Source organism: Arachis ipaensis, chromosome B10 (genome assembly GCF_059453495.1).
Source record: "Arachis ipaensis isolate K30076 ecotype BB chromosome B10, ASM5945349v1, whole genome shotgun sequence".
In the NCBI taxonomy this organism is placed as follows: Eukaryota; Viridiplantae; Streptophyta; class Magnoliopsida; order Fabales; family Fabaceae; genus Arachis; species Arachis ipaensis.
In genome coordinates, this window is record NC_142435.1 from 105,142,078 (window position 1) to 105,168,305 (window position 26,228).

At 33.2% G+C, this 26,228-nt stretch overlaps 3 protein-coding genes and 1 long non-coding RNA gene across 4 annotated transcripts; 3 read left to right on the forward strand and 1 right to left on the reverse strand.

Annotated features, from left to right (window-relative positions):
- Positions 1 to 717: 717 nt before the first annotated feature.
- Positions 718 to 1,461, forward strand: LOC107620797 (zinc finger BED domain-containing protein RICESLEEPER 2-like). Its single transcript, XM_016322917.1, has one exon. It carries the CDS (start codon positions 718 to 720, stop codon positions 1,459 to 1,461), a length of 744 nt encoding a protein of 247 aa, XP_016178403.1.
- Positions 1,462 to 7,817: 6,356 nt separating this feature from the next.
- LOC107623984 (uncharacterized) lies at positions 7,818 to 11,880 on the forward strand. The gene is made up of 9 exons (XM_016326403.3): positions 7,818 to 8,095; positions 8,189 to 8,435; positions 8,558 to 8,707; positions 9,809 to 9,866; positions 9,951 to 10,043; positions 10,196 to 10,294; positions 10,669 to 10,727; positions 11,214 to 11,273; positions 11,366 to 11,880. The coding sequence occupies exons 1-9, from the start codon at positions 7,929 to 7,931 to the stop codon at positions 11,618 to 11,620; spliced, it is 1,188 nt and encodes a 395-aa protein (XP_016181889.1). The 5' UTR covers positions 7,818 to 7,928; the 3' UTR covers positions 11,621 to 11,880.
- A 7,894-nt stretch (positions 11,881 to 19,774) lies between these two features.
- LOC107620798 (uncharacterized) lies at positions 19,775 to 21,266 on the reverse strand. Its single transcript, XM_021114598.1, has 3 exons — positions 20,926 to 21,266; positions 20,318 to 20,408; positions 19,775 to 20,260 (listed from the first exon to the last, which is right to left on the reverse strand). Exons 1-3 carry the CDS (start codon positions 21,264 to 21,266, stop codon positions 19,775 to 19,777), a joined length of 918 nt encoding a protein of 305 aa, XP_020970257.1.
- A 1,913-nt stretch (positions 21,267 to 23,179) lies between these two features.
- LOC148581177 (uncharacterized) lies at positions 23,180 to 24,705 on the forward strand. Its single transcript, XR_015907422.1, has 2 exons — positions 23,180 to 23,322; positions 24,447 to 24,705. It is a non-coding gene; the product is annotated as an uncharacterized LOC148581177 (long non-coding RNA).
- The last annotated feature ends 1,523 nt before the right edge of the window (positions 24,706 to 26,228 follow it).

Consider the following 26,228-nt stretch of genomic DNA (forward strand, 5'->3'; position numbering starts at 1 on the left):
TGGTGGGAATGTAACACAAAATCCTGAAAATGAAGAAAGATTTGAAACTGCATAAGATATTAAAAAAAAGGACAAAGGAAACAACATCTTATGTGTGGAGATATTTCACAAAACTTGGAGTTGGTACTGATGGTATAGATCCTGCTCAATATGATGGATGCAAACAGAAGTTTAAGACTGGTGGTAAACAATATTGGACATCGTCACTTAAACGTCATTTGGACAGGTGCGTGAAAATAGACTTTGAGGATATTGGTCAATCTTTGATAGAAATGCAAAATAAAATGGGGGGCTCTCAAGATAGATAATTATGTATCGCGTGAGATGTTTGCTACCTTTGTGATTGATTGTGATGTTTCCTTTTCTATTGTTAATAATAAGAAATTTAGGAATTGGGTAAAATATATCAGTCTAACTCTAGGCCTGACTACTAGAAATACTCTTAAGGAGAATGTGCTGAAAATTTACTCAAGGAAAAAAGAAAAGCTTAAAAGTACTTTAGTAGCCATTCCTAATAGAGTTTGTTTGACTTCTGATTTATGGACATCCATCACTATAGAGGATTATTTATGATTAATTGCTCACTTTGTTGATTTAAACTAGAAATTGCAAAGTAAAATTTTGAGTTTTTGTCATATGCCCCCTCTTCATACTGGATTTGAATTGTCTTCCAAGATTTTTGAGCTTTTAAATGAGTAGAGAATTGAAAAGAAGATTATGACTCTTACATTAGATAACGCATCTGCTAATGATACATGCCAAGATCATTTGAAAAGTACTTTAAATATGCATAATTGGTTGTTGTGTGATGGGGAGTTCTTTCATATTTGTTGTTCTGCTCATATCTTGAATCTCATTGTGCAAGATGGATTAAAAATTGCTCATGATGCATTTGATAAGATTAGGGAAAGTGTGAAATATGTAAGGGGATTGGAAAGTAGAATGATAAGGTTTAAAGAATGTGTTTCAGCGATTCAGTGTTTGCTTTTTACAAGTGGATTGCATCTAGATGTTACTACTCGATGGAGTTCTACATACATTATGCTCGAAAGTGATATCAAGTATCGGAAGGCCTTTGAGTATTTGAAGGCAACCGATCATGCTTATAGGCATTGTCCTTCGGTTGATGAATGGGGGAGAGCTAAAAGGATATGTGAATTTTTATACCTCTTTTATGAAACTACTAATTTGATTTCTAGCACATCTTACCCTACTTCGAATTTGTATTTTCTACAAGTCTATCATATTCAATGTATTTTGATGAGAATTTTGAGAAGTGAAGATAAGCTTCTAACGAGCATGGGAGAAAAGATGATGAACAAATTTAAGAAGTATTGGAAAAAGTATAGTATCATTCTTGCATTTGGTGCTATTCTTGATCATAGGCTTAAGATTGTTACTTTAGAGCTTATGTATGAAGAGATTGATGTTGAGACTGTGAAGGGAAGGTGGAACATGTGAAAAAAAAATTATACAAGATTTTTAAAAAATATGACAAGAATTTTCTTTCAACTGTTGAAGCACAAGGACCAAGTATTCAATCTTCATCCATGGCCCATACCCGTGAAAGTGCAAGCAAGAAGCGACTTGCAATTGTTGGTATAAGTAACGTTTAACATATTTTAATTCTTTTATATTATTAATTGTCATTTTTTATCCTAACAATATGTGATTATTTCTATTTTTCTAGAAATTGATGAAATGTAACCATCAAACTGAGGTCTCTAGTGGAAAGAATCCACTTGATACGTACTTGGAGGAGCCACTTTTGTCAAAGGATTATTTGGAAGATTTAGATCTTTTGGAATGGCAGAAATTATATGAGAATCGTTATCCAAAGTTATCAATCATGGCATGTGACTTATTGAGTATTCCAATTACTACGGTTGCATTGGAATCTACCTTTAGTATTGGAGCTCATGTCATTAACAAATATAGAAGTCGTATGTTGCCAGAAAATGTTAAGGCTATGATTTGTACTCGTAATTGGAATAAAGGCTTTGTTGATGGTAATTACTAATTAGATTGTTAGTTACTAATTTAATATTTATATAATATTTAAGTATTTATATCTTGTTCTAAATTTGAATATTTTTCTAATTGCAGGTAAAGGTGAAGATGAAGATGTGATTCCTTAAAGTGCTAGGCGAGGCGGTGTTTCAACTTCCAAATCATACTCAAATTTTATTAATTTGGAAGTTGATGATTGATTTATGGATTTTTTTTGGGTGTCTTGTTGATTTATGGATTATGTTGTGTGTTTTGTTTTAAGTATAGTAGGATTATTTGAAATGGATTTATATGTGGATTATGTATTTGTTTTATTATTGTTATGCACTTATATTTGAGACTTGAAACTTATTAATTGTTAAGTTATTGTTATTTGTTAATTTCACATAAAAAAATTAATATGGTAAATTATAAATTTTTTATGGATTAATAATTAATTTAAGATATTACTTTATATATTAAAAAACTAATTCGATAAAATACTTTTATTATAAAATAAAATAACTGTTATTATGTTAAATTGAATTTCATCATAAAAGAAAAAATTTTGTTAAAAAATATTAAAAAAAAGAGGCAGCCCGGCCCGCCAACCTGCCAGTTTGCCCTTTATTAGTTTGGCGGGGCGGGGCAGGCCAGCCCGCTTTGCCACTCATAGATTCAGCTTCACCAATTGGTCAAATTGGCAACCGCCATGTCAGCTTAGCCTTCGTCTTGCTCGCTTACTGCCATCTTCAGCTCCGCCCGCTTTACCAGTGTGTCGCCCCTCTCTTTAGAAATTTTCTTGCCATCGGCGACAGCGCCGCATCGATTGCATCAAGCGCCGAGGTCCGGGACCCTTGCAGATTGAGGATCATTACTTTGAGTAGGCACGAAGCTGCAACCCTTGGATTGAGCACGATTGCTGATCTGCTTCAGCTAGGGCTTCGTTTGCGAGAGAATTAAAGCTGGAAGATTGGTTCTTCTTGGTGATTCGGGCTTTAGCGAGGAGCTGAGCGCTGCGGATGAAGTAGCGCTTGGTTTGGACAGAGCATTCCCTTGGGAGGCAAAGCCAGGTGAGGAGCCTCTTTGTCAAAGTCACGCAGCGAGAAGAAGAGTCAAGTTTAGTTTGTTTGGTCATCATTGTGTAGACTGTAACACCCTACCACACAGAACTTTACGCTTAAGTCATAAAATAGAGGTGGTATGGTACTATGACCTCTAGAATAAAATATACATATGTATAATAATTGAAAGAATATAATATACAAGGAGTCTTGAAGGATAGGTAAAGCAAAATCGTAAAATAAGAGAGTAGAAGGTTAAGGATACAAAATAATCAAGCTCCAAACTCAGCCTGCGAAGCTAAGGCTGGCCGGAGAATATTTACATACATACATATAAAGGTCCGAGTCCCAAAATACACAAAAGAAATCCTAGTTCTCCATAAAACCTCTATGAGGTGCAAAAGTAGAATATACACATAAGGAGAGTTCTATACATATAGACATGTCTAAGCAGAACAAAACATAATATCCCAAAAGACTCACTTTGCTGCAAGAACTTCAGACGCCTAGTGAGGTGCCTCTCGACCTGCATCTGAAAAACACAAATATTCGTATGAAATGAGAATCGGAGGTTCTTAGCATGGTAATGGTGCCGCATACATAAGATATAAGGTCCCGGGAAAGCCAGAGGCAATCCTAGAACTCTGACACTTAGATTATAAAACTTAAAGATTTAAAACGGAAAACCATAAACAGGGTGGTTCTCTAAGGTTTTTAACTTAACCAAAACCTAACTAAAACCCTCAATCCTCTACCTTTCCTCCAATCCTCCAACTCCGGTAGAACCACACAGACAAACAAACAGACAATAGCAAAACACAATTAGAGTATAAGTAATGCAAGTAGCAAATGTATCTATTAGATATACTAATTCACAAAGGCAATCCCAATTAATGCACAAACAAGCAAAGAAAACATATGCATATGATGTATGCCTGTCCTATGGCTGATGAGTCTCATCCGGTTATCAAGCCAACCTGACATGTCCGGCTGTTAAACCCTGGACAGTCCCTCATACGCGCAGCTTCAAGAGTCTATGCATAGCTTTTTCTCATTCATAAAATAAATTCTGCTTATTGGGGGAACCTTCCAGGGGATTTATAAGTGCCCGGTCACCCTTGCGACGTACGGTCAACAGAGTATCGAGTCTCAACTTGGAGCACGTGGTGGCAAGCCACTACTCTTTACTCAGGGAAACTCGTATCTCAGATAAAAGAAGTGCATAAGCCTCATTCTCATTCATATTCATTCATAATCATTTCATAATCATTCATTATAGCCATAAATATCACATATACGTCATATCTTTGCACTTCTCATATATAAGTCATCACATTTCAAGCTTACTTCACCTCTAAGTTACTTCACCTCCCTAGTTCAAGCCCCTTCGTTACTACTATAACTCAATTCTATGGTCCTAGGGGGTAACAATAGAGGCTCAGAGGTTCCAAACCATATTTTAAATCATAAAATATAAGTTGCTAAAAACAGGGTGTGTGCATACGCACACTTGTACAAATTTGTGCACACTTGTACAAATTTTTAAAGGTGTGCGTACGCTCCAGGGTGTGCGGACACACTCAACAGCAAGCATGTCCATGTATGTGCGTACGCACCATAGTGTGCGTACGCACGTTTTTTGAAAACCACAAGGTGTTCATGCGCACACCGCTCATGCATACGCACGAGCCAAAACACAGCTCCTGTTCGGTGCATGCGCACATAAGTGTGCGTACGTACAAAAACCAAAAGTTCTAGTTTTTGCTGTAACTTAAGAAAATTCAATTTTTGCACAAAATTTATACTGTTTTAAATCTTGTAAAACTATCTTTGATTTGAAATAAATTTCATTCCTATCCAAAATTTGAGGCTCTAGTTATGGACCGCCGAAGTTCATTAAAAATCAAGTTTTTCATCTAAAACACCAAACCTCTATTTTTACCACATTTTCAACTCAAATAAAAAATCTCAAATTTTCAAACCAACCTCAAACAAACTAAATTTAATCCCAATTCTTCTCAATCATTCCATTACTCATTAACATACATATGCCTCAATTTCAACTCCAAGAATTCAAAAATCAACATAGTCTCAAACTTACCCATTAACATAGCATCATTATTCATTCAACACATTACCTAATCAACCATCCACCACATTCATATCATCCAACATCACTCTCATTTATCCACATACAACTCGACACACATGACATTAACCAAAACTACCAAACATGCAACAAACATATAATTAAACTTATCTTAACCCGTCTAGCCTAAGTTTCACGACATATTATATTTTTTATACGAGAAACCAAAATCATCCCTTACCCAATTTCCTCGTATAACCCAAAGACAACTCAATTAGGCAAGGTCCAAGTCTCCACTATCAAAATTCAGCATCCAAAGCTCCTATTCAAGCTTCCAATCTTTTCAATTGTGTTCCAAATCCACTTATAAACTACCTAACACATTTTATCATATCCATACATATAAACTCAATTTTCAATCACAATTAATTATATGATTCACTAGGGTTTAAGGATTCTGACCTTGTATGTGCCTTAATCAAACAAAAGCCCGCTAATTCCTCAAGTTAAATTGACTCTAAAACATCAAAATTGACCAAAATCCCAACACCTAAAACATAAAATTTTTGAAATTGGGGGAGGAGGAATTGAAAATGAAAACATGACTTCCTTACCTAATCAAATACCGAGCTTTGTAAAGCTCGACGCTGCGAACGCGTTGCCACAAACGGTGCGGCGATCAGAGTTCGGAGTGAAAAGTGATGTGGAATCAAAGATTCGAGTGAGGGTTTGTAATTGGAGAGTGTTCTTTCCCCTTTTTAGCTGAGCTTCAGCATGTTTGCATGAGGAGGGAGAGAGAATGAGCTGAAGCTCATTAAGTTAAGTGGGTTGGTTGGACCTATGGGTCCGGCTTGGGTCTGCTTTGAACGGTTTGGTCTGTTCGATTTAATTTTGGATCAAATTTTTTAAAATTAGTGTCAAAATTTTTATTTTAATTAGTTCTATCTGATTAAATTATAAAATTTATATTTCTAATTTTTTTTATTAAAATTTAATTTAGTGACTAATTATTCGTTAATTTTACGAGGTTTACATAAACCAAACGTTTTTAACCCTCAAACGACATCGTATTACGTAAAAATTGGGCACAGATCTAAAACGACACCATTTTGATTATCTGACTTGGCAACTTAACATGCCACGTTAGCATTCCGTTAATGAAAATCACTCTAAGGACAAACATGAGTTACGATTTAATATTTAGGGTCTCAATTGGGTAAATTGAAATTTTTAGATCGAAATTGAGGCCAAATTAAAATTTTAGGGGCCAAAATAAGTATTTACTCAACAAAATTCCATTACACTCTCTTATAAATTTCTAGTGCATTTCTATATATTCATCTTAATTTCACAATAAAGACATTGAATTTTGATTTTTTTTTTTTTTTGCAAAGATGGTTTAAAAAAAGAGAAATGTTCATTCTTAAGTTTTGATAGTTTTAAAAACTAAGTAGATATTTTTTGTGTTTTTTTTTTTGTGAATGGTTGATATTTTTTTTGAAATAAAAAATGGTTTAATTACTCTATTGGTCCTTATAGTTTTGCGAAATTTTTAATTAGGTCTCTATACTTTTTTTTTCTTTTGATTGAGTCCTTGCACTAATTTTTTTTAGTTGGGTCCCTACACTTTTTTTCTTTTATTTGGATTATTTTTTTTAGTTGGGTCCTATAAAATTAAGCCAATTATTATTAAGAGGGACCTAATTGAAAAAAATTTAGTGCAGGAACCCAATTAAAAAAATATATATAAAAACCTAATTAAAATTTTTATGAAACTATAAGAACCAACAGAATAATTAAATCTAAAAAAATCTATATATAAAATTTTGCTCCAAATTTTTTGCAGGTAACTTCTAAACAATTATCTAAATATAAAATAACAAATATTTATTTACAAAAATTTAATATATATTAAATATTATACAAATACTAAAATATTAAAAATTAAAAATTTTAAAATAATAATAAACTGGCAATTTATATTTCTTTATTAATTTTTAATTTTTGATACTTAAATTTAGATTTATATATTATATAATATCATATTATCAAAAATTTTATTTACTATAATAATATTATAAATTTCCTTGTACGTATATAATAATAATAGTTAGAATTCCGATTTAATTCTTAATATTTTGATATTATAATTTTAGATAAATTAATCAATTTTATAAAATTTATATATAAAAAAATCTATATATAAAATTTTGTGAACGGTTGAATTTTTTTTATGTTTTTATTTTGTGAACGGGTGAATTTTTTTTAAATAAAAAAATCTATATATAAAATTTTGCTCCAAGTTTTTGCATGTAACTTCTTAATAATTATCTAAACATAAAATAACAAATATTTATTTACAAGATATTTAATATATATTAAATATAACACAAATATTTAAATATTAAATAATTAAAAATTTTATTTATTATAATAATATTATAAATTTCCTTGTATATATATTATAATAATTAAAATTTTGATTTAACTCATAAAATATTTTGATATTATAATTTTAGATAAATTAATCAATTTTATAAAATTTATACTAAATTTAATAATTTTACAATTTAAATCTTATTACAATTTTAAAATTTTAAGTATTTAATTTATTTTTTTATTTTCCGTTAAAATTTGGATTTTGTTTAACTTCGTCTGCACGGCTAAAATACCCTGGTTGAAAACATAAAGGAGAGATTGAAGGGGTTTAACAAGGGCTTTATAAGTCCACCCAGATGAACACTACGAAGTGATTGCTGTTCCACAGAGAAATCGGAAGCTTGAAAATGGCGACGACCATTTGGAGAACCAATTCAGCAAGAAACGCAGTTCGCTATTTCACTCAGCTGAGCCGCCAGTCCCAACTCACTCATTGCACAGCTTCTTCCCCTTCTCTTCCCTCTCGATTCTCCTCCCTCCGCCACTTCCGATCTAGTCGCGATCCTATCTCTAGGTTATTTCATGTCTCTTCTCACCTCATTCATTCATTTCCACTGAATTTTTTTGTTTATAGATTTTATGAAAATTTAATTGATTGATTGTGCAGGAATTATGAGATCATTCCTCCGATGAACTGGGGGATTCGCGTTGTGCCGGAGAAGAAAGCCTTTGTGATAGAGAGATTTGGAAAGTACGTTAAGACACTTCCCTCTGGAATTCATTTCTTGATCCCCTTCGTTGACCGCATTGCTTATGTGCATTCCCTCAAAGAGGAGGCTATTAACATTCCTGACCAATCTGCTATCACTAAAGATAATGTCACTATCCTCATTGATGGTGTTCTCTACATCAAGGTCTTCATTGTTCTTTGTTTTCTTGCATCTCTATTTCATTTATTGGTCAATGGCAAATAACGGTGTTGATAATTATCTATTTAAATTTTGTGTTTATTTAGTATTTGAATTTCTGGGTGTAGATTGTGGATCCTAAGCTAGCTTCTTATGGAGTAGAGAATCCCATTTATGCTGTCATTCAGCTGGCACAAACGACGATGCGTAGTGAGCTTGGTAAGATTACCCTTGACAAGACATTCGAGGAAAGGGACACGCTGAATAAGAAGATTGTGGTAAGTAATTTGAGTATACTTTTCTGTTATATTTTTCCTTTTTTATTCTTACTTAAGGAAGCATCCTAGCTAATTGAATTTCAAGTTGTATGGTGTTGGTGTAAATCTTGGATAAGAGGAGCATGGTGCCTCTTTACATGGAAATGTTGGACTTCCTGGAACTGCAGCTGATGTTCTATTTATCATATAGTAATTTTAAAGTCTTATTTGAATTTAGTTATACATGAGGGACAAGTGCGGAAGCATAATGTTCACCAAGTTTGTGACTGTTTTGTTATTAGTCCCTATCCTGCAATGAAATAAACTTGTTTCAATATCCAATTCGGAACCACTATAAAGTTGAGCGTATCATTGGTTTGACTCAAGTACGTTTATTTTGAGAGGCTATTACTATTATAATGGTGACTGTAAATACATGCTAAGTATAAATAAGGCTTATGTTAGAAATATCTTGTCACTGTGTATCATGTATGCTCTTCTACTAAATACCTTATCAATGTGTCAGTGTGTCATGCTGCAAAATTAATTGATTGGAGCATTCTAGCATATTTAATAGCTGAATATCTCTCTCTCTTTGCCCCAATGATTGTTTCTTGAACTGTAGTGGATTTGGAAAGGCACAGTAATATGTTTCAAACATATCTGCAGTAGGGAAATTGAAAATATCCTTCCACAAACATAGATCCTAAGGCTTGCAGTTGCTGGAAATAAAATATCTCGTCATGCATTTACGCTGTATTCTGATTTCGGGCTAGGACTTAGGAAGTAATTTGATTATTTGATTATGGATTTATAAGCTAGGTTTATTTTCAAAGTGAAAGCAAGCTTATTTTGTTAATGGAATTTGAATATCTTCTTTCAAATCCTGAACATAGTTTCTAAATTTCCTTTGTCCCTTGGTTTCATTTAACAATGATGAGAGAGAATAGACATGAAATAATGGCTATAGGCTTTTCCATCCATAGTTGTTAGACTAGTGTTTTCTTTGTGATAAAGAAAGAAACAGGATTTTCAAATTCTTCTCGATGAATAGAAAGAACAACTCTTTTCACATCTGTATTCAAATAACGAAGATTGATTATATGGAAAAAATTGTTGCAGGAGGCCATTAGTGTGGCTGCTGAAAGCTGGGGGCTGGAATGCCTTCGATATGAAATACGTAAGTTTAACATATTTTTTAAACTGAAATATTTTCCTTTCCCCCTGATTTTGTACTTGAAAGTATGTGTAATTTTTCTTTCAGGGGATATCTCTCCTCCACGTGGAGTGAGAGCCGCTATGGAGATGCAAGCAGAGGCAGAGCGGAAAAAGAGAGCTCAAATTCTTGAGTCTGAAGGTAATCAAATTGATTTTCCATTTATTGAGAGGTTCTACTGTGATATTTTTACATTAATTCATTCTCATCCTGGAATTGACTTTGGCACCCATGTCATCCAGCTTTTTAAGATTGTGTGTGTACTGGAATTGATGATGTTTAATGTTAAACAGGAGTGAGACAGGCCAACATCAACATTGCTGATGGTAAGAAGAGTGCAGTGATCCTAGCATCAGAAGCTGGGAAGATGGATCAAGTCAATAGAGCTAAAGGTTAATTTCGTGTCTTGCTCTGTTTCCATATTTCAATTATGTATCCATATTAATTCTTAAGAAGGATTTGCCATCACCGCTGAGCATCACAGGCAAACTCTTCATACTTATAATGTGTAATATGTATGTTCTCTTTGTGATAAAATGTTGTTTCGTGTGAGAAGGGAGGGGGATGATGAAATGTAGGCTGATGGTCCAAAGTATTACTAGTATTCTTTTATATCAAGCCATCACTTACATAGTGTTCCAATTGGCATGCAATCACTTCTCTATTTCCTTTATGTTTCCTTTACTTTTTTGAAGAAACTAAATTGTTGCTTCCTCTTGATATCTTTAATCTCTAAATCTTTATAATTACAATTATACTTCTTCAGGTGAGGCTGAAGCTATCCTTCTTGTGTCAAAAGCCCTGAAAGAAATTGGAGGAGCAGAGGTGAGATTTGTCATTTTATTCATATTCCATCTGCTGCATCTTGTGCAAGTAATAAATTATATTTTGGTCAATAACTTCTTAGAATTTTGGCCAATTGTGTAACCATTTGAATATGTTTACCAAAATAGATGCAGCATCTAAATTTCTACTGTTTACTTGCATCTGAATTTCTACTGTTTACATGATGCATTTTTTTTGGTGTTGGGGGCTTGGGGCATGCCAGCATTTTTTTTTTGCATGTGTGAGAGAGAGTCATTATTACAGTTTTCATTGGAGCGTCTGGTTGACTATTTTATGTAGTTTTGATTTATTGTGAGCAATCCATAATCATTAGGCTAGAATGGTGTTTGAGTTGACATCATCTCTGAAACTGATAAAGGAAATCTGGTGTATAGATTTGCTCCTAATTGGCTCACTTATTTTAAATTTTCCATGTATCATGGAATAAAAGGGGGGATGGAATTGATGTTGTCATTTGCTTTGCAGGCAGCAAGTTTAAGGGTTGCAGAGCAATATATTCATGCTTTCAGTAACATAGCGAAGGAGGTTGTAGATTACAAGCTAACTTATATGCAAGGACCATTTAACCATTTTTTTCGCTTTGAAATTTGTCTTATATTCTCTTACTTTTTTCTCAGGGAACGACAATGTTGCTTCCTAGCTCTGCATCCAATCCTGCTAACATGATGGCTCAGGCCCTTACTATGTATAAAAGCCTGCTTGGTAATGTTTCCGGAAACAAATCTTCATCAACGTCAGGGCAGTTGGAAGGAAATAATTCCTCTGGCGAGGGTAAAGATGAAGGTACTGCAACTGCTACTTCAGCTCTGGAAATCCCAGATCATCATGAAAAAACGGGGTTTTCACTTCAGAGCCCCAAAAGAAGGGAATAGTCTTTGATTTTGCAAAACTTTGCCATTCTAGTGATTTGATTTGTTTTTAGAGAGGGAAGCTGAAGTTTGTTTGGACTTCTGTTGCTAGTTGCTTAGCATTGATCACAGGATACACACAGAATTTATGACCATGTATTCAAAATCTCTTTTCTTACTAACGGGCAAATATGGCAAGAGAAGAGGAGCAATTCTTCTGTCTATCATGTATATATTCGTTTACTGCTATTCCTTGTTTACTTCCTTAAATAATTCTTGCCTGCTTACATAGCTTCATTTGAAGTTATTTAATTTTTCAAAAGGAGGTGGTTGATTATATTATAACTAATACATAGGAGGTGCTGTAACACCCCGATTCTCCACAGAATTATTCTAAAAAATTCTGTGATGAGAAATTCGATAAATATTTGAGAATCACCTCATCATAAAATAATAAGGTAGATTTAGACTTGATAAGCGAAAAAAAAATAGATATATCATGTGAGATAAGAACGTATCCTAAACTAAAAACTGTATCAAACAAACTCCACCCTTTTATAATTAAACCGGTTTTTCTTTCTTCTATTACAAAGTCACGGTTTTCTTTTCTTTTTTCCGGTTTAACCAAACCATGCTTTCTTTATCTTTAAAGGTGAATTCTATGGTGTAGAAGGAAGATTCTTTCTATACATGTAGAAGACACGTGTAAGGAGATGAGAGTGTTATAGTGGCATGATCTTCTAATTATGAATTGCATAATGTGATGTGTGACTTTATTAAAAGGGACAAACTCTATGTCTATTGCAGGAGTGGGACAGATAAATAGTGGTAATTAATAAGATCATTATTCTATGTAAGTAAACATAATTAAATTATGATTATTATATTAATATAATGAGCCTGTAATTAGTGGTTCAGGTTTTTGTTTTGTAGGCCAAATTTTATATATGTTATTACCAATATGAGTTAGGCCCGAAGTGAAGGAGGTTGAAAATTTGGATTATGAGACGGACATATAGGAATATAGAATTGACATATATTTGCTGTTGTTGAATCCTTCTACCTGAACTTTAGTATCCTCCCAAGACGTATATACCCGAAACCGGACCTTTTCTCACGACATGCACCTTGCCAGGAGCCATTTCTCTGAAACGGAACTCACGAAGCTTGAAGACCGTTTCGGTTTCAAGTGGGTATATGAACTTAGTTTTATAATGCTTATTAATATCAAAGAGAATGTGTTAAGATTTCGAAAAGACACCTCATCTATTTTAAATTACTCCTATCAAAACAAATTAAATAAGAAAATAAATATCGGTAAATGTCTTGACTCATATAATTTGAAAAACAAGGTATACGGAAACAATTGAATTCCATTGGTTTTTCAAATTAGTGCATATCACGTGTTGTAATATGTAAAGGAAGAAAAGAATTAAAAATATACCATTACAATAACATGACAATATCTATTTTTATTAAATTGATTTAAATTGTTATTGTAAATAATAATATTGTAAAATAACACACAATTATTTTGTTATTTTAAAAATTAAATTTTTATTTATTTTACTTTCCACAAAAAATAAATAGACTTGCAAATTGCAATTGGAATATGGAAAATTCCTAATACAAAAAATCATGAATTAAAAATATAATAGGTTTTTATTTATTCTTATGTAGCATTTATACAAATCAAATTTATTGTCAATATGAAATCAAATTATTTAAAATAAGAATTGTGAGACAGTAACAAATTAAATAGTAAGTCCGATTATAGTTTACATTTTAAAATTTTTTGTTCACTAATAATGTTATATTGATTATTTAAAATAATAATAATAATAATAATAATAATAATAATAATAATAATAATAATAATTAAAAAATAAATTAATAATTTAAATCTAAAAATCAAAAGCATATGTCAATCCTAAGGTTCAGGTAGAAGGATTCAACAACAGCGAACATATGTCAATCCTATATTTCTGTATGTCTGCCCCATGACCCAAATTTTTAACCTCCTCCACTTCGAGCCTAACTCATATTGGTAATAACATATATAAAATTTGGCCCACAAAACAAAAATCTCAACCACTAATTACAGGCTCATTATATTAATATAATAATCATAATTTAATTATGTTTATTTACACATAATAATGACCCTATTAATTACCAATATTTACCTGTCCCACTCCTGCAACAAACACAGAGTTTGTCTCTTTTTAATAAAGTCACACATCACATTATGCAACTCATAATTAGAAAACTGTGCCACTATAACAGTCTCATCTCCTTACACATGTCTTCTACATGTATAGAAGGAATCTTCCTTCTACACCATAGAATTCACCTTCCTTAAATAAACCAAATCCAAAGAGACTCTGATTAAACTCATCTTCTCTTCTCTTACAACCAAACGTGTTTCGAAGGAAACTATGATCACCTCTTCATGTAATCAATACTGAGATGTGGTGTTGCAAGAGGAAGAAACCACGAAATTTTGCCGCACCAGCTCACCCCTTTCCACCTCTTATAGGTTATATGGATGAGCCAAGCCTTTCAATTTCCCTAGAAACCACACGAAGGGAAGAAAGGAAGCAAGAGTGGCGACTGATCAAGGAAGAGAAAGAGGAAACGTCAACAGGATCATCATCTGCGTTCATAACCACCAAGAAGAGGAGGACCATCAAAGGAGCTGCTACCGAAGCTAGAGAAGAAATCCTACCCTTTTTTCTTTCTGAATCCCTTAGTGTTCTTTTTGGTGGGTAGGGGTGGAAACAGGTCAGGCCAGGCTTTACTCTTAACAGGCCTGGCCTGTCATGTAGTGAATTGGCCTGAGTCTGGCCTGTTATAAGCTTTTTTTAAAGTACTAAGCCTGGCCTGAAGCCTATTAAAAGGCCTGATAATTTATTTTTTACAAAAATAAAAATATTCTTTAAAAAAATATTTTTAATATCATATTTAATATTTATAAAAAAATTTAAATTTTAAAGTATTTAAAAATACAAAACTATTTATAATTAAATATAATAAATTTAAAATATCTCATAATTTTGTTAATAATAAAAAAATTATTTATATATGTAATTATGTATTAACAGGTCCAGACAGGCCTGACAGGCTAATAAGGCTAATTAGTGAGCCTGGACCTGACCTATTAACATAATAAGACTTTTATAAAACCCTAAGCTTGTGCTTAGTTTATAACAGGCCAGGCTAGGCTACGGCCCCTAGCAGGCCGCCTGGCCTTTTTCCATCCCTATTGGTGGGTAAGAATCAGTAACTCTGTGTTCTGTTGCTTTTCCTAATTCAAAGAAACCCTTGTTAAATTTCAATTTCTTTAATTGGTCACCAAATCAATCGAATTCAGCCCATTACACGAGTAAGACTCCTCGTGCTCTATGTGAAGCTTGGGCAATTGGCCCTGTGAATTGACAAAATTCTTTAATTGCGTTTGTTAGGATTTTTTTATTTAAGGTAGTAAATGACAGACTTTGGTTTGTGAATTTTCGAAGAAAGGTAAGGGATAGTTCATAAACAGAATATTATGTTTGTTGCTATATCTGCTGGTGATGAATGATGGTTCATTATGGATTGATAATTTATTGTGTTTGAATGATGATTGATGATTTATTATGTGTATGATTGATGATGATCTCCTATGAAAAAAAAATTTATGTTTATGATGGTGCAGAAAAATACATGTTCAATTAAGTATATGTGCACTTGTGAAAAGGATGAATTGATGAGTTTGAACCAAGGTTGCGAGAACCGAACCGATCAATAAACTGATAAGGTGACTGGTTCATTGGTTTAATGGTTGACCGGAGTTCAACCTGGGTTCAACCGGTTTAGTTAAATATTAAATAAAATTATTAAAAATTTAATATATAACTTCAAATATTAAATAACATTCAGTAAGCTCCATATTTTTGTCATATTGCTGCTTGAATCTCCCAAAGTAACAGCAAAGACAGCATCAAATTCTCCTGCTCCTAGAACTCTAGCCAACAACACTCCTTCCAAGTTCAGGGTAGCATCTAAAAGTTTTGTTTGTGAATCTGGTTCAATCTGCATGAATTGCAAAGAAAGAGTAGTTACTACCAGCAGATACAATTTATAATCAACATCATTCAGACAGAATAAGCATAATAATAAGCGTAAAATCAATGAAAGGAACTTACAGGAACACCTGCAGCCTCATCTAATCCCAAGCATAGCTTCTTTTGAACCTAATAATGCTTTATTAACTGCTTTCTTATTGGGTTTAGAAACTTACTCTATCCACTGTGAGAATTGCATTTTCAACATCAACACAAAAGAAAAGCAAGAACATGAGAGGATGAAGCGTAAAAATTATGACCAAAATTAACTCAGCAAAAAATATTCGACAGAATCATTCAACAATTTGAAACCAGTAAAGCCAGTACAAATTATAAAAATCAGTAAATCCAGTATTAACAAAAATCAGTGCAAATTAACAAAATCTGAAAACAGCAACTCAATATTATTAACAACAGTGCAAATTACAAAACAAGAAAAAATAATTCCACTCAACAGTGCTTCCTGGCAGCGAGGGAGGAAGGGAAGTGAGGGGGCGGAGGAGTGGGAACTGCCGGCAAAGACAGAAAGAGCTCGAACAGAGGAGACGACGAACGAGAACGATGAGAGGAGAAGAGAGTAGGAGACCTTCCTACGACGGCGGCGAAAGGAGGAACGATGAGAAGAGGGACAGTGGCTGCGAGCTGCGTTCGAACTTCCATCGAACAAAGGCTCCAGCCTTCCACACGCGACGCCGCACCCACCGTCTGTCCTCGGAGGAGAAGAGTGGCGATGACTTCGAAGAGAAATGGTGGCTGCGAGCTGCATTCGAAGTTCGAAGGAGAAGAGTTTGGCCGTTTTGGGGAGTATGGTTCTCCAATTTTCAGAGAGAAAAGAGAGGAGTGGGATCTGGGATGGCATATACGGTGGGTATTGGGGCATGGATGGTTTTCATTTTTTTTTATAAACTTAAACGGCGCGTTTTGAGGTAGCCACCGAACTGGAAACCTCAAAAAAACCCTGCCTGTTCCGACAGTTCACCGGTTAACTTCCGGTTCGGTCAGTTTTTAACCGGTTTTTTTCCAATAAGTTTTTAGAATCAACCGAACTGATTAGATGATCGGTTCTTAGTTATTTTGGTTGAACCGATCGGTTCGATTTGATTTTTAAAACCATGGTTTAAACTCCTGAGACTGTGCTAATCACTTTGGTAACTTTGATTAGTCAAAAGAAAGTTATAATTATGGTTTTAGAGGAATTTTAGACTTGAATATAAAATTTGGTATGAGAGGTTGTTAAATTACTTAATGTAGAATTTTCTGCATATTTGGCAGCAACTCAAAATAAAAACTGGGAGCATTCTAGACATAATTTTTCATCCAAATTATTTTTCTATCAAACTTCAAGAAGTCAAGATTTCTCCATAAAAATTTCAAGGAATTTGGCCTAGTGGTTTAGAAGATGTGAATTTTTAAAATTTAGTAGTTGTTGTAGAATTGTCTGATTTTCTGGTTCTGCAGTTGATATTTTGAGTTGCTACTAAAGGGATTCTGAAGGACTGTAAGTATACTTTAATTGAGTACAAATTTCATATCCATATGTATTTTGTAGACTTAATTAAGTCACTTGGAAGCTGGGTTGCTGTTGGAAATTCTAAACCGATTTATGAAAACAGTACATTATTTCCAATTGACAATTAATTAATCAAATGAAGTGATATGAATCTGAAACTTATTTGTTCTGAAACTCAGGGATGTTGTGTGTATCCTCACCAAAATCTAGAAGCAACGGATTGGAATTGAATTTATTATAGATTTTACAAAAATAGAGCTTCTTGTTATTTCCTGAATTTTTATGAGTGTAGCAGTAGATTTTCAAAGTTTGTTATCAAATTCAATTCTAATATAAATGCAATAAAATCTAATTCAAATTAAAGAATAGGATCTCTAGAATGACCTTGTCAAAAGAGATAGCTCATGCCTAAACCTTTCACGATGTGAAACCACGTAACAAGACAGCAAGGTGTTGTTCCAAAAGTCTAGAATAATAGTCTCGGTTTATCCTCAATAGCTAGAGTTAGATTGTCCAAAAAAATATGATTCTTAGTTCTATAGAAGCTTGAGTTCAATACGGATGTGTGGACATAAAGTTTGTAGAAGTCTGAGTTTGTTTATTATATTAATTGTTTAGTAGAAGACTGGTCGCCAATGAGGTATTAGGCTAAACAAGCCAGGATAATGAATAAGAATGTAAGTTGTCCCTAAAAAGGTTTAAAGTTAAAAGGTAATGCGGAGGTATGCTTAATAATATGGTGATGTGGAGGTATACTTAGTTATGTGGTGATTCGGAGGTATGCATATCTATAAGGTGATGCGGAAGTATGATGAAAAGAAAGGATATGAGAATGAATTAAAGAGATAATTGAAAATGGATCATTATTCATGAGAATTGTATGTTTGAATGGGCCTTTGTGCCAAATTGCTAATGCAAAAGTGCCCACCTAGCTGATAGCCTAAAGTTGCGAATGCGGGAATGTTCGCCTAACTGTTAGAACTGTTTCCTACTGTGATGCACATTGAAAAGTTATTATGATGAGGCCTAACTGAAACGGGTAACCGTGATGCCAAGGTATCCTAACTAACATGCATTTGCCCATGATGATACCGATGTGTCTGACTGACACAGTAAGAAAATCATATTCGGAGTTTGCTCCGAGTAACGTCGAGTTGCGGGTAGACAACCGACGCCTGAGCTCATGGCCTGCATTAGGAACAGGCATGCATCATAAATTTGCACATTTGATTGTGGTTGTTTCCTGTTCATTCTTTCTGCTATGTGTTATTTGATTATTGTTAATCTTCTATTTTCTGATTTTGTCTGTATTTTTAGAATTATATGACTTAACTTTCTCTAAAGCTTAGAATAAGCTAGTAAAGTTAGGAAAAATAGTCATGGAAAATAGTGTAGGAACGACATTGATCTCAAAGAAAGATGCCAAGAAAGAGTTATTTTAGAGCCCGCGATACGAAAGTAGTCGAGAGACTTAGCAAGCGAGTTGTTACGATAGAGCAAGAACTCTAGATTTCAAGAAATGCGTTTTCACGATGCCACCTTACTGGGAACCATATAGGTTCTCACCCCTTCTTTTTTCCTTTTCCCCACAGATGGAGGATTTCGTTTTGACTACCGCCACTGGAGATATACTCAGAGAGGTACCAGAGAAGTATGTGTTGTCAGACCATACAGAAGATGTTCGAGACTAGTCCTGAGAAGATTCCTGCAGTGTTGTGTCCCGATGGTGAAAAGAATGTAGGATAGATGATCTTTATTTCTTAGACTTTGATTTCCTTCACCTTTGTAGCATTTTTGAGGGATAGGACTTGATATTTTCTTTTCTTTTATTAGTCCGGGCACTAGTTTAGGGATTTTCTATATGAACCAGGTATTTGGAAAGTTGTCAGTTGTATATACGTCTATATACTAGTGTTAAACCCGTGCGATGCACGGACTTACATTTTAATTTGACATGTTAAATCAAAAATAATATTTGTAAATCATAAATTTCCCGAGTTTAGTATAACATTATTATCGTCATTATATAATAAAGTACTGAATATGCTGTTTTATCTTTACTCAAAGTAAAATGCAAATGGAACAGTTTAAAGCCTATAATATTCTTGAACCATAAAGAAAGAGACTTGAAAAAATAAGAACATATATAACTGTAATAGTACTATGTTAGTTTTACACTAAACTTTATATCAAAAGGCTAATGAAAATTTATCGAAAACATAGTATTTTACTAACCTCATTAGAAAAGCAATTGGCATATGATGTTGTGTTCCCTATTACATATTTCATTTCAAGTCTGAAAGTAGAGTTATAGATAAATTAGTTATATCTACAGTAAATATTTGTACAAAAGTGTAATCATAACATATTATTAAAATGAAAATACTATTTTTCTTAGCTAAATATTATTAAAAACTTCTTTGAACACAACATTTGTTGTTGATGACTTTGGATTGTCGTCTTCGTCCAAAATTAGAACCTTGAGGCTCCTGTGACTCTTAACTCTTGACAAAACAATGTAAAGTTGTCCATGGGTGAACACTGATTTTAGCAAGTAAAGTCCTATATGTGATAATGATTGACCCTGACTCTTATTGATGTCATTGCAAAGCACATTGTTAATGAAAATTGTCTCCGTTGGAACTTAAATGGCAATCCTGAATCTGAAGGGATCAAGTTCATTCTTAGAATGTACACTTTGTCGCCAATATTTCTACCGGTCACTACCGTCGCTCCAATTACGTTGTTGCCAAGTTTGTTAACTATTAACCTTGTCCCGTTATATAAAACTGAAGTCTGGTCTATGTCTCGCAGTAGCATTATAATGACTCCTGGCTTCAAAGTCAACTTGTGGTTGGGTAGTCCCAAACATTTGATGTCATTTAGGAACTCTGGTGTGAACCACTCTTGTTGTACATTTTCATTCTCATCAGCTTGATATGTTGTGTCAGAACTTAGATATTCCTTTTCCATCCTTAGAAAGATTGTCCAGACGAAGTCGTTTACCTTCTTGACACTCTCAAGCGTTGGTGTAAGAATTGCCTTACTCTAAAAATACCTGTAATCTAACATGTTTTGCAACAAATTTGGATATGCAAAGTATACCGAATGAGATAGAGGATCATCAGTAGTTGTAATCAGTAGATTATCTATAATGTTAACTTCTGACTCATCACCAACAACAGAACCAATATTTCTATTTCCAACATCAAGTATCTAATTAGCAAATCTGTTCATTTCACCATCTTGTTTATCCGAAGAAGACATTAGAAGCCTTATATTTGTATGCAGCTTCAGAACCTTACAGAATGACCACAGATGTGATGAGTTAATAGCTGATGATAATATATCGTGTCTACTCCCTTTTGAAATTACCGAAAATATTTGTCTCAAATCACCTCCGCTCCTAGAACCACAACCTTACCACTAAATAGTTGATGTGTCTTATGTTGATCAGTAACTAACATAAAATTTCTGAGCGTTTGATCAAGTGCTTCAAAGCACATTTTATTGAGCATTGGAGTTTCATCCTAAATTATTAAGCTACTTTGGATGAGCAAGTCATCCTTCAAATTTCCATGCTTGATGTTGCAAGTAGATTCATCAATAATTATAATGGGCATTGAAAATCTAGAATGAGCCGTTCTACCACCACGTAGGAAAAAAGACGCAATTTTCTGGTTGTGACATTTAAAACAATCTTTTCTCTAGACCGAATAGCAGAAGAAAGTCCATTCCAAATAAATGTCTTACCACACCCACCATACCCATAAACGAAGTAAAATCCACTAGAGTCTGCAATAACAACATTGACTATCTCACCGAATATTAACCTTTGCTCATGAGTCATCTTTTGTTTCGTATATAAGTTTGTATGAGTTAACTCATTTGTGTTATATGCTAACTCATCCTCTATTAGCTTATTCTGAAAAAGGCGAATATCACACAAATCAAGATATGTCATTAATAGATAGTCTCTTAAAGATCTCACATTGCTGTTGAGTATCTTCTCAATCTCAATAAGGCAGAGGTTTTTCAATTCATCATTAGTCATATTTAGTCCTAGCAAAAGCACATGATGGTTTTATGAATATTTAATAAGTAATTCTAAAATAAAGACTATTAATATTATTAAAGGTAAAGTATATTTTTTGTCCCTGAAGTTTGGCAAAAGTTTCAAAAATAACCTTAAGTTTTATTTTGTTTCAATTTTGTCCCAGAAGTTTTCGATTTGCATTAGATATATCCTCGACGGCTAAATTTTCAAAAAATTTAAGACCAATCTAACAATAGTGCATGAAAATTATGCATGATTTTCTTGTGTTGATGGTTGTTCTTATGAAATTGTTGTTGAATTGGTTTTAAATTTTTTGAAAAATTAGCCGTCAACGATATATTTGATGCAAATCGAAAATTTTTGGGATAAAATTGAAACAAAATAAAACTTAGGAGTATTTTTGAAATTTTTGTCAAACCTTAGGAATAAAAAGTATACTTTACCCTATTATTAATAAAAATAAAAGTAATAAGAGAGTACAATCTTGATATAGAAAAAAAAGACCTAGTGAAATACCTTGATTTTTCAATGCTTTTCTCCTCTCATATAGTATTCCATCAGCTAATAATGTTCAAGTTACATTCCAAACACGATATGGTTTGCTAACGCTATTAGATATTAGTAGCATCACAAATCGTAACAACTTAAAATTAAAAATTAACAACTTAAACAAATAATAATAATTTATAATTTAAAAGGGTAATATGCAAATAACTTAAAATTTAAAAAGTAACAACTTAAACAAATAGTAAATTAACTTGTGGTAGATGATAAATGAGAAAAGGGGGATGAATGTATGAAGGGAAACATATGTGACTAAGATTAAATTTTGGAGGATAATTATCAAAAGTGTAATTATTTGATAATTGGTTTTTATTGTACTAGATAAAGCAGATAATTAGTATAAGAAATATCGGTGTCATATATTATTTCAGTTTTAAAATATCTCTAAAATATTTTGGTGAAGTTAAATTGATCCAGAAATACTAGTAAAAATTTTTTAGCGAATAAATTTGGACCAGTAATTAAATATTATCATTAAGGAGTACCATTTTGTCCTATATGAACAAATATTTTATTGGAAAATTATTTTTATATTTTATATGAGCCCGCCTCGTTAAGTCAGGTGAACCGTAATTCTTAGATTTTGTAAATTTTAATAGTAAAAAATCTAAAATATTATACTACGAAAAATTGGATTCTTACCCATAACATTATCCTTTTGACAAATAAGGCTAATCTTATTGCAAAAATCAATTTCATTTTTGTATGGATAATTTTGTGGTAAAAACTCATGCAGTTATTTTCATCTGAAACTGTTAATTAAAAATTGTTAGATAATTTGACATATTTAATTAAATTATTATCTAACGAATTTTCAACTATCTTTACATGAAGAGAAATTTTTGGGACCAACAATTTTTAGTATTTTTAGCTATCATTTGCCCAGCACAAACACTAAATTATTATTTTACTAATTTATGTGTGCAAATTCTAAAAAATATGAGTATAAATTGTATTGATTCATGTATACAAACTGTATTAATTTATATGTGTAAATTTCTAGTAAATATAAGTGTAAATTATATATTTTTTATGTGTAAAACGTATGTAAATATAAGTACAAATTATTGTTAATTAAATACGGACAAAAAATAATAATATTTACTTATTATATAGGATTGCTCCTACATAAAAACACTGCATGTGAGTATTCACATAGTTTAGCAAGCATTTGTAATTTATGTGGATAAAAATAGTTATTTTTTTTTTAAAATAATGTTAAAAAAAAGCTTATTATTGTTTCAATTTTCAACAATATATTAGAATAATTATAAATTTAAGAAGAGAATATTATTTATTAGATCCTTGTCATTGCTGCTAGGGTTCGCATTCATCTTAGTATTCCGACTTCTGAGATTTGAGATTTGAGATTTGAGGATTGAGGGAAATGGCCGGTTTACCTGCTAAGCTTCGTATTCAACCCACGGACGTCAAAGCCGCCGCCATGTGGGGTGTCGCCGCTGCCACCGGTGGTCTCTACCTAATTCAGGTCAACATCCCTTCTCTCTATTTCTATCGCCATCTCGTTCATATTTTCATTTATTAGATCATGTCTTTTTTCAAGAATTTCTGCAAATGTAATTTAATTACCTGGTTTTGCTTAGATTCAATTATAGATTTTCTCATTCTGATATGAAATTCCGTTCTCGATCCACTGTTTCCAACATCAATTTCGAAACAACTCTGCCCTTATATTCCTTTTTATTCATTCTGTTTTCAATTGCTTCTTCGAGTAGTCTCACTTGTGGATTCCACATGAAATAGTGAATCGCATCTGAATCTCTGTGCACAACGCTGTTGTATACCGTTCTTGTAATTTAGATTTGTGAGTGAATACAGATTTCAGTTTGTAATCTCATTCAATTTTTCATAAACAATGAAGCCATTGTTTTGCATGTCTGTTCCTCGCTGTGTTTGCAAGCTGGGATATAGATAGGTAGGTGGGTTTAGCTTCTTTAGCATTTGCTCGTTGAAGCTAGTATGAAGAATTGAAGATACACTTTTGTCTTAATCTGATTTTAATTCATTCTATGGTCTCTTCTTCTCTTCTTTTGGTTCTGACGTTTCAATAAGATATGTAGGTATCAGTACAATAGTTTACCCACGGTGTTTCTTTGAATTTTCGGTTAGTGCCTTGGATTATATATATATTTGAATTTGACAAGTTTCTGTATGGTTTTATGGTGTACCAAACAAGATTGACAGGTAGTTTAATCTGTAGTTTTATTTGTATGGCAGTGGAAATCTTCTGTGTTACAAGTTTCCAACAAAAACTGTCTCATATGATCTGCTTTCGATTGCATTGTTGTTGGATTCAACATTCTCTCTTCAATCTTCATTGAAGCGAGCATACATAATGAGCTTTTAGGGAATGTGGAAGTGTCTCCGAAATCCATATAATATGCTCTTTAATAGACCTGTTTGTCAAGGCCAGTTGCTCGAGTCTTAATTAGTGTTTGTTTAGTTTTTCCAAACTTCTTTTTAGATATCCTTCTTCTCTTATTGTTATGGATGGCTCTACATTTTTGTAGTTTTGTGTCAAAATTGTGGCATTTTGCTTCTCCAAGCATGGTTGTGCAACTTCTAATGTATCTTTGTTTGAATGATTTACAGCCCTGGGGCTGGTTGAAGAAGACCTTCTTGGAGAAGCCAGAGCCTGAGCAGAAATGAGTTAGGCTATTAGAATATGGATTTGAAATCTTGATCATGCTGAGGATGGATAACTCAATAACAGTTGAATAATGTTATTTTTTGCTGAGATCTTCTCTCACTTGTTCCTGGCATTATGAGATTGATTTGGATATAAATTTTTATTGTGTCCTCGTTGTTTTTACGGGAGAGTTTGTTATAAATTGTCGTCCTTTTTTCTTCACGGTTTCACTTTCATGTTGAACTAGTCAAGATTGCATTCTTTTCTGAGCATAACAAAGACTTCAGAAACGTATATAAAAAGTTGAAAGATTAAGCTCAAGAGACGGGTAAAAGTGTTGGAAACACTAGGCAAGTGGTATTGTGTGATTGATTGTGGATTGCTGGCCTCCTCTGTAAAATGAATTATCTGTTCTTGGAGTTTCATATTCTGGCCCAGTTGAATTCTTTTCTTTTCTCTCTCTCTCTCTTTTTTTTTAATTGTTGGTACCATGTGGGAATTGAACTGGGTACATGGGAGAGGGGAACACCTAACCACCTAAGGTGATGCCAATTGGGTTACTCCAAGTTGGCCCCAGTCGAATTATAAACTGGCTCATTTTTTTTCTTATGGAAAAAAATATGGAAAAAATTTTGGTGTAGTGCAATGAAATGGACATATGTAACAAATTTTTACTGCTATGGTGTCAGTTCAAAAGGCAGCATGCGTTTTACCCATTTCATTTGTTTTTTATTTATTTTTTTGCATGAAATTAAATAAACACAGCCTGCCTTTTGCTTTTTTTTTGCTGTTTTTCAATTTTTTATTTGTTATTTATTTATTTTTTTGTATGAAACTAAATAAACGCAGCCTTTTTGCTGTTTTTCAATTTTTTATTTGTTTTTTATTTATTTTTTTGCATGAAATTAAATAAACGCAGCCTGCGTTTTGCTTTTTTGCTGTTTTTCAATTTTTTTTTGTTGCGTTTTGGTCCAAACGCGCCCGCGTTTGTTGAGGGCACTATATTCAATTTTTTTTGGAATTATCAAAATGCAGCTTGCGTTTTACTTTTATGTGTCAACTTTTTATTTTTCAGCCCATAAAACATAGGTTGTGATTTTGAAGCTTAGAACTTTTTTCTCGAAAGCTTAAAATGTAGGTTGCGTTTTGCTTGGAAAAAATATTTTAATTAAGAGTGTCAGAAATTAATTTGGTTATGGATAAAAGAATAGTGATAAACTTATATATGGATGCATGGTGTGTTGTCCACAAATGTAGACCTGCGTCGATCAGAAACCTGCAAAATGCAGGTAATGTTTTAGGGTTTAGGGTTTAGGATTTAGGGTAATCAACAATCTGCAGCTGTTGTAAAATGCAGGTTGCGATTGGGGGGGACAGGAACTAGCTTGCGAAACGTGTCTTGCATGCCGACCGGAACAGCTGTTGACCAACATGGGACGGCGCAAAACGCAGGCTGCGTTTGTCAACGTAGCAGAGCCAAACGGAAGTTGCGTTTTGCAGGCTTGCTAGCTGCATGCGCGCCACGTGTTCTCAAAGGGTGTTCAGCTTGGTCCATAAAAACGAAAACGCAGATAGGAAGGAGAGCAAAGTAAAAAACGAGTTACTGAAAAGCAAGGTGAGGAAGAGTTGAAGGAGAGGGAGGAAGCAAGAGTTAACAGTGAAAAAACAGTGTTGTTGAAGAAGTGTATAGTACATACAAAAAAAATGGTGCGTGATTTTACCAAATTGAAAGAATATATTATTGA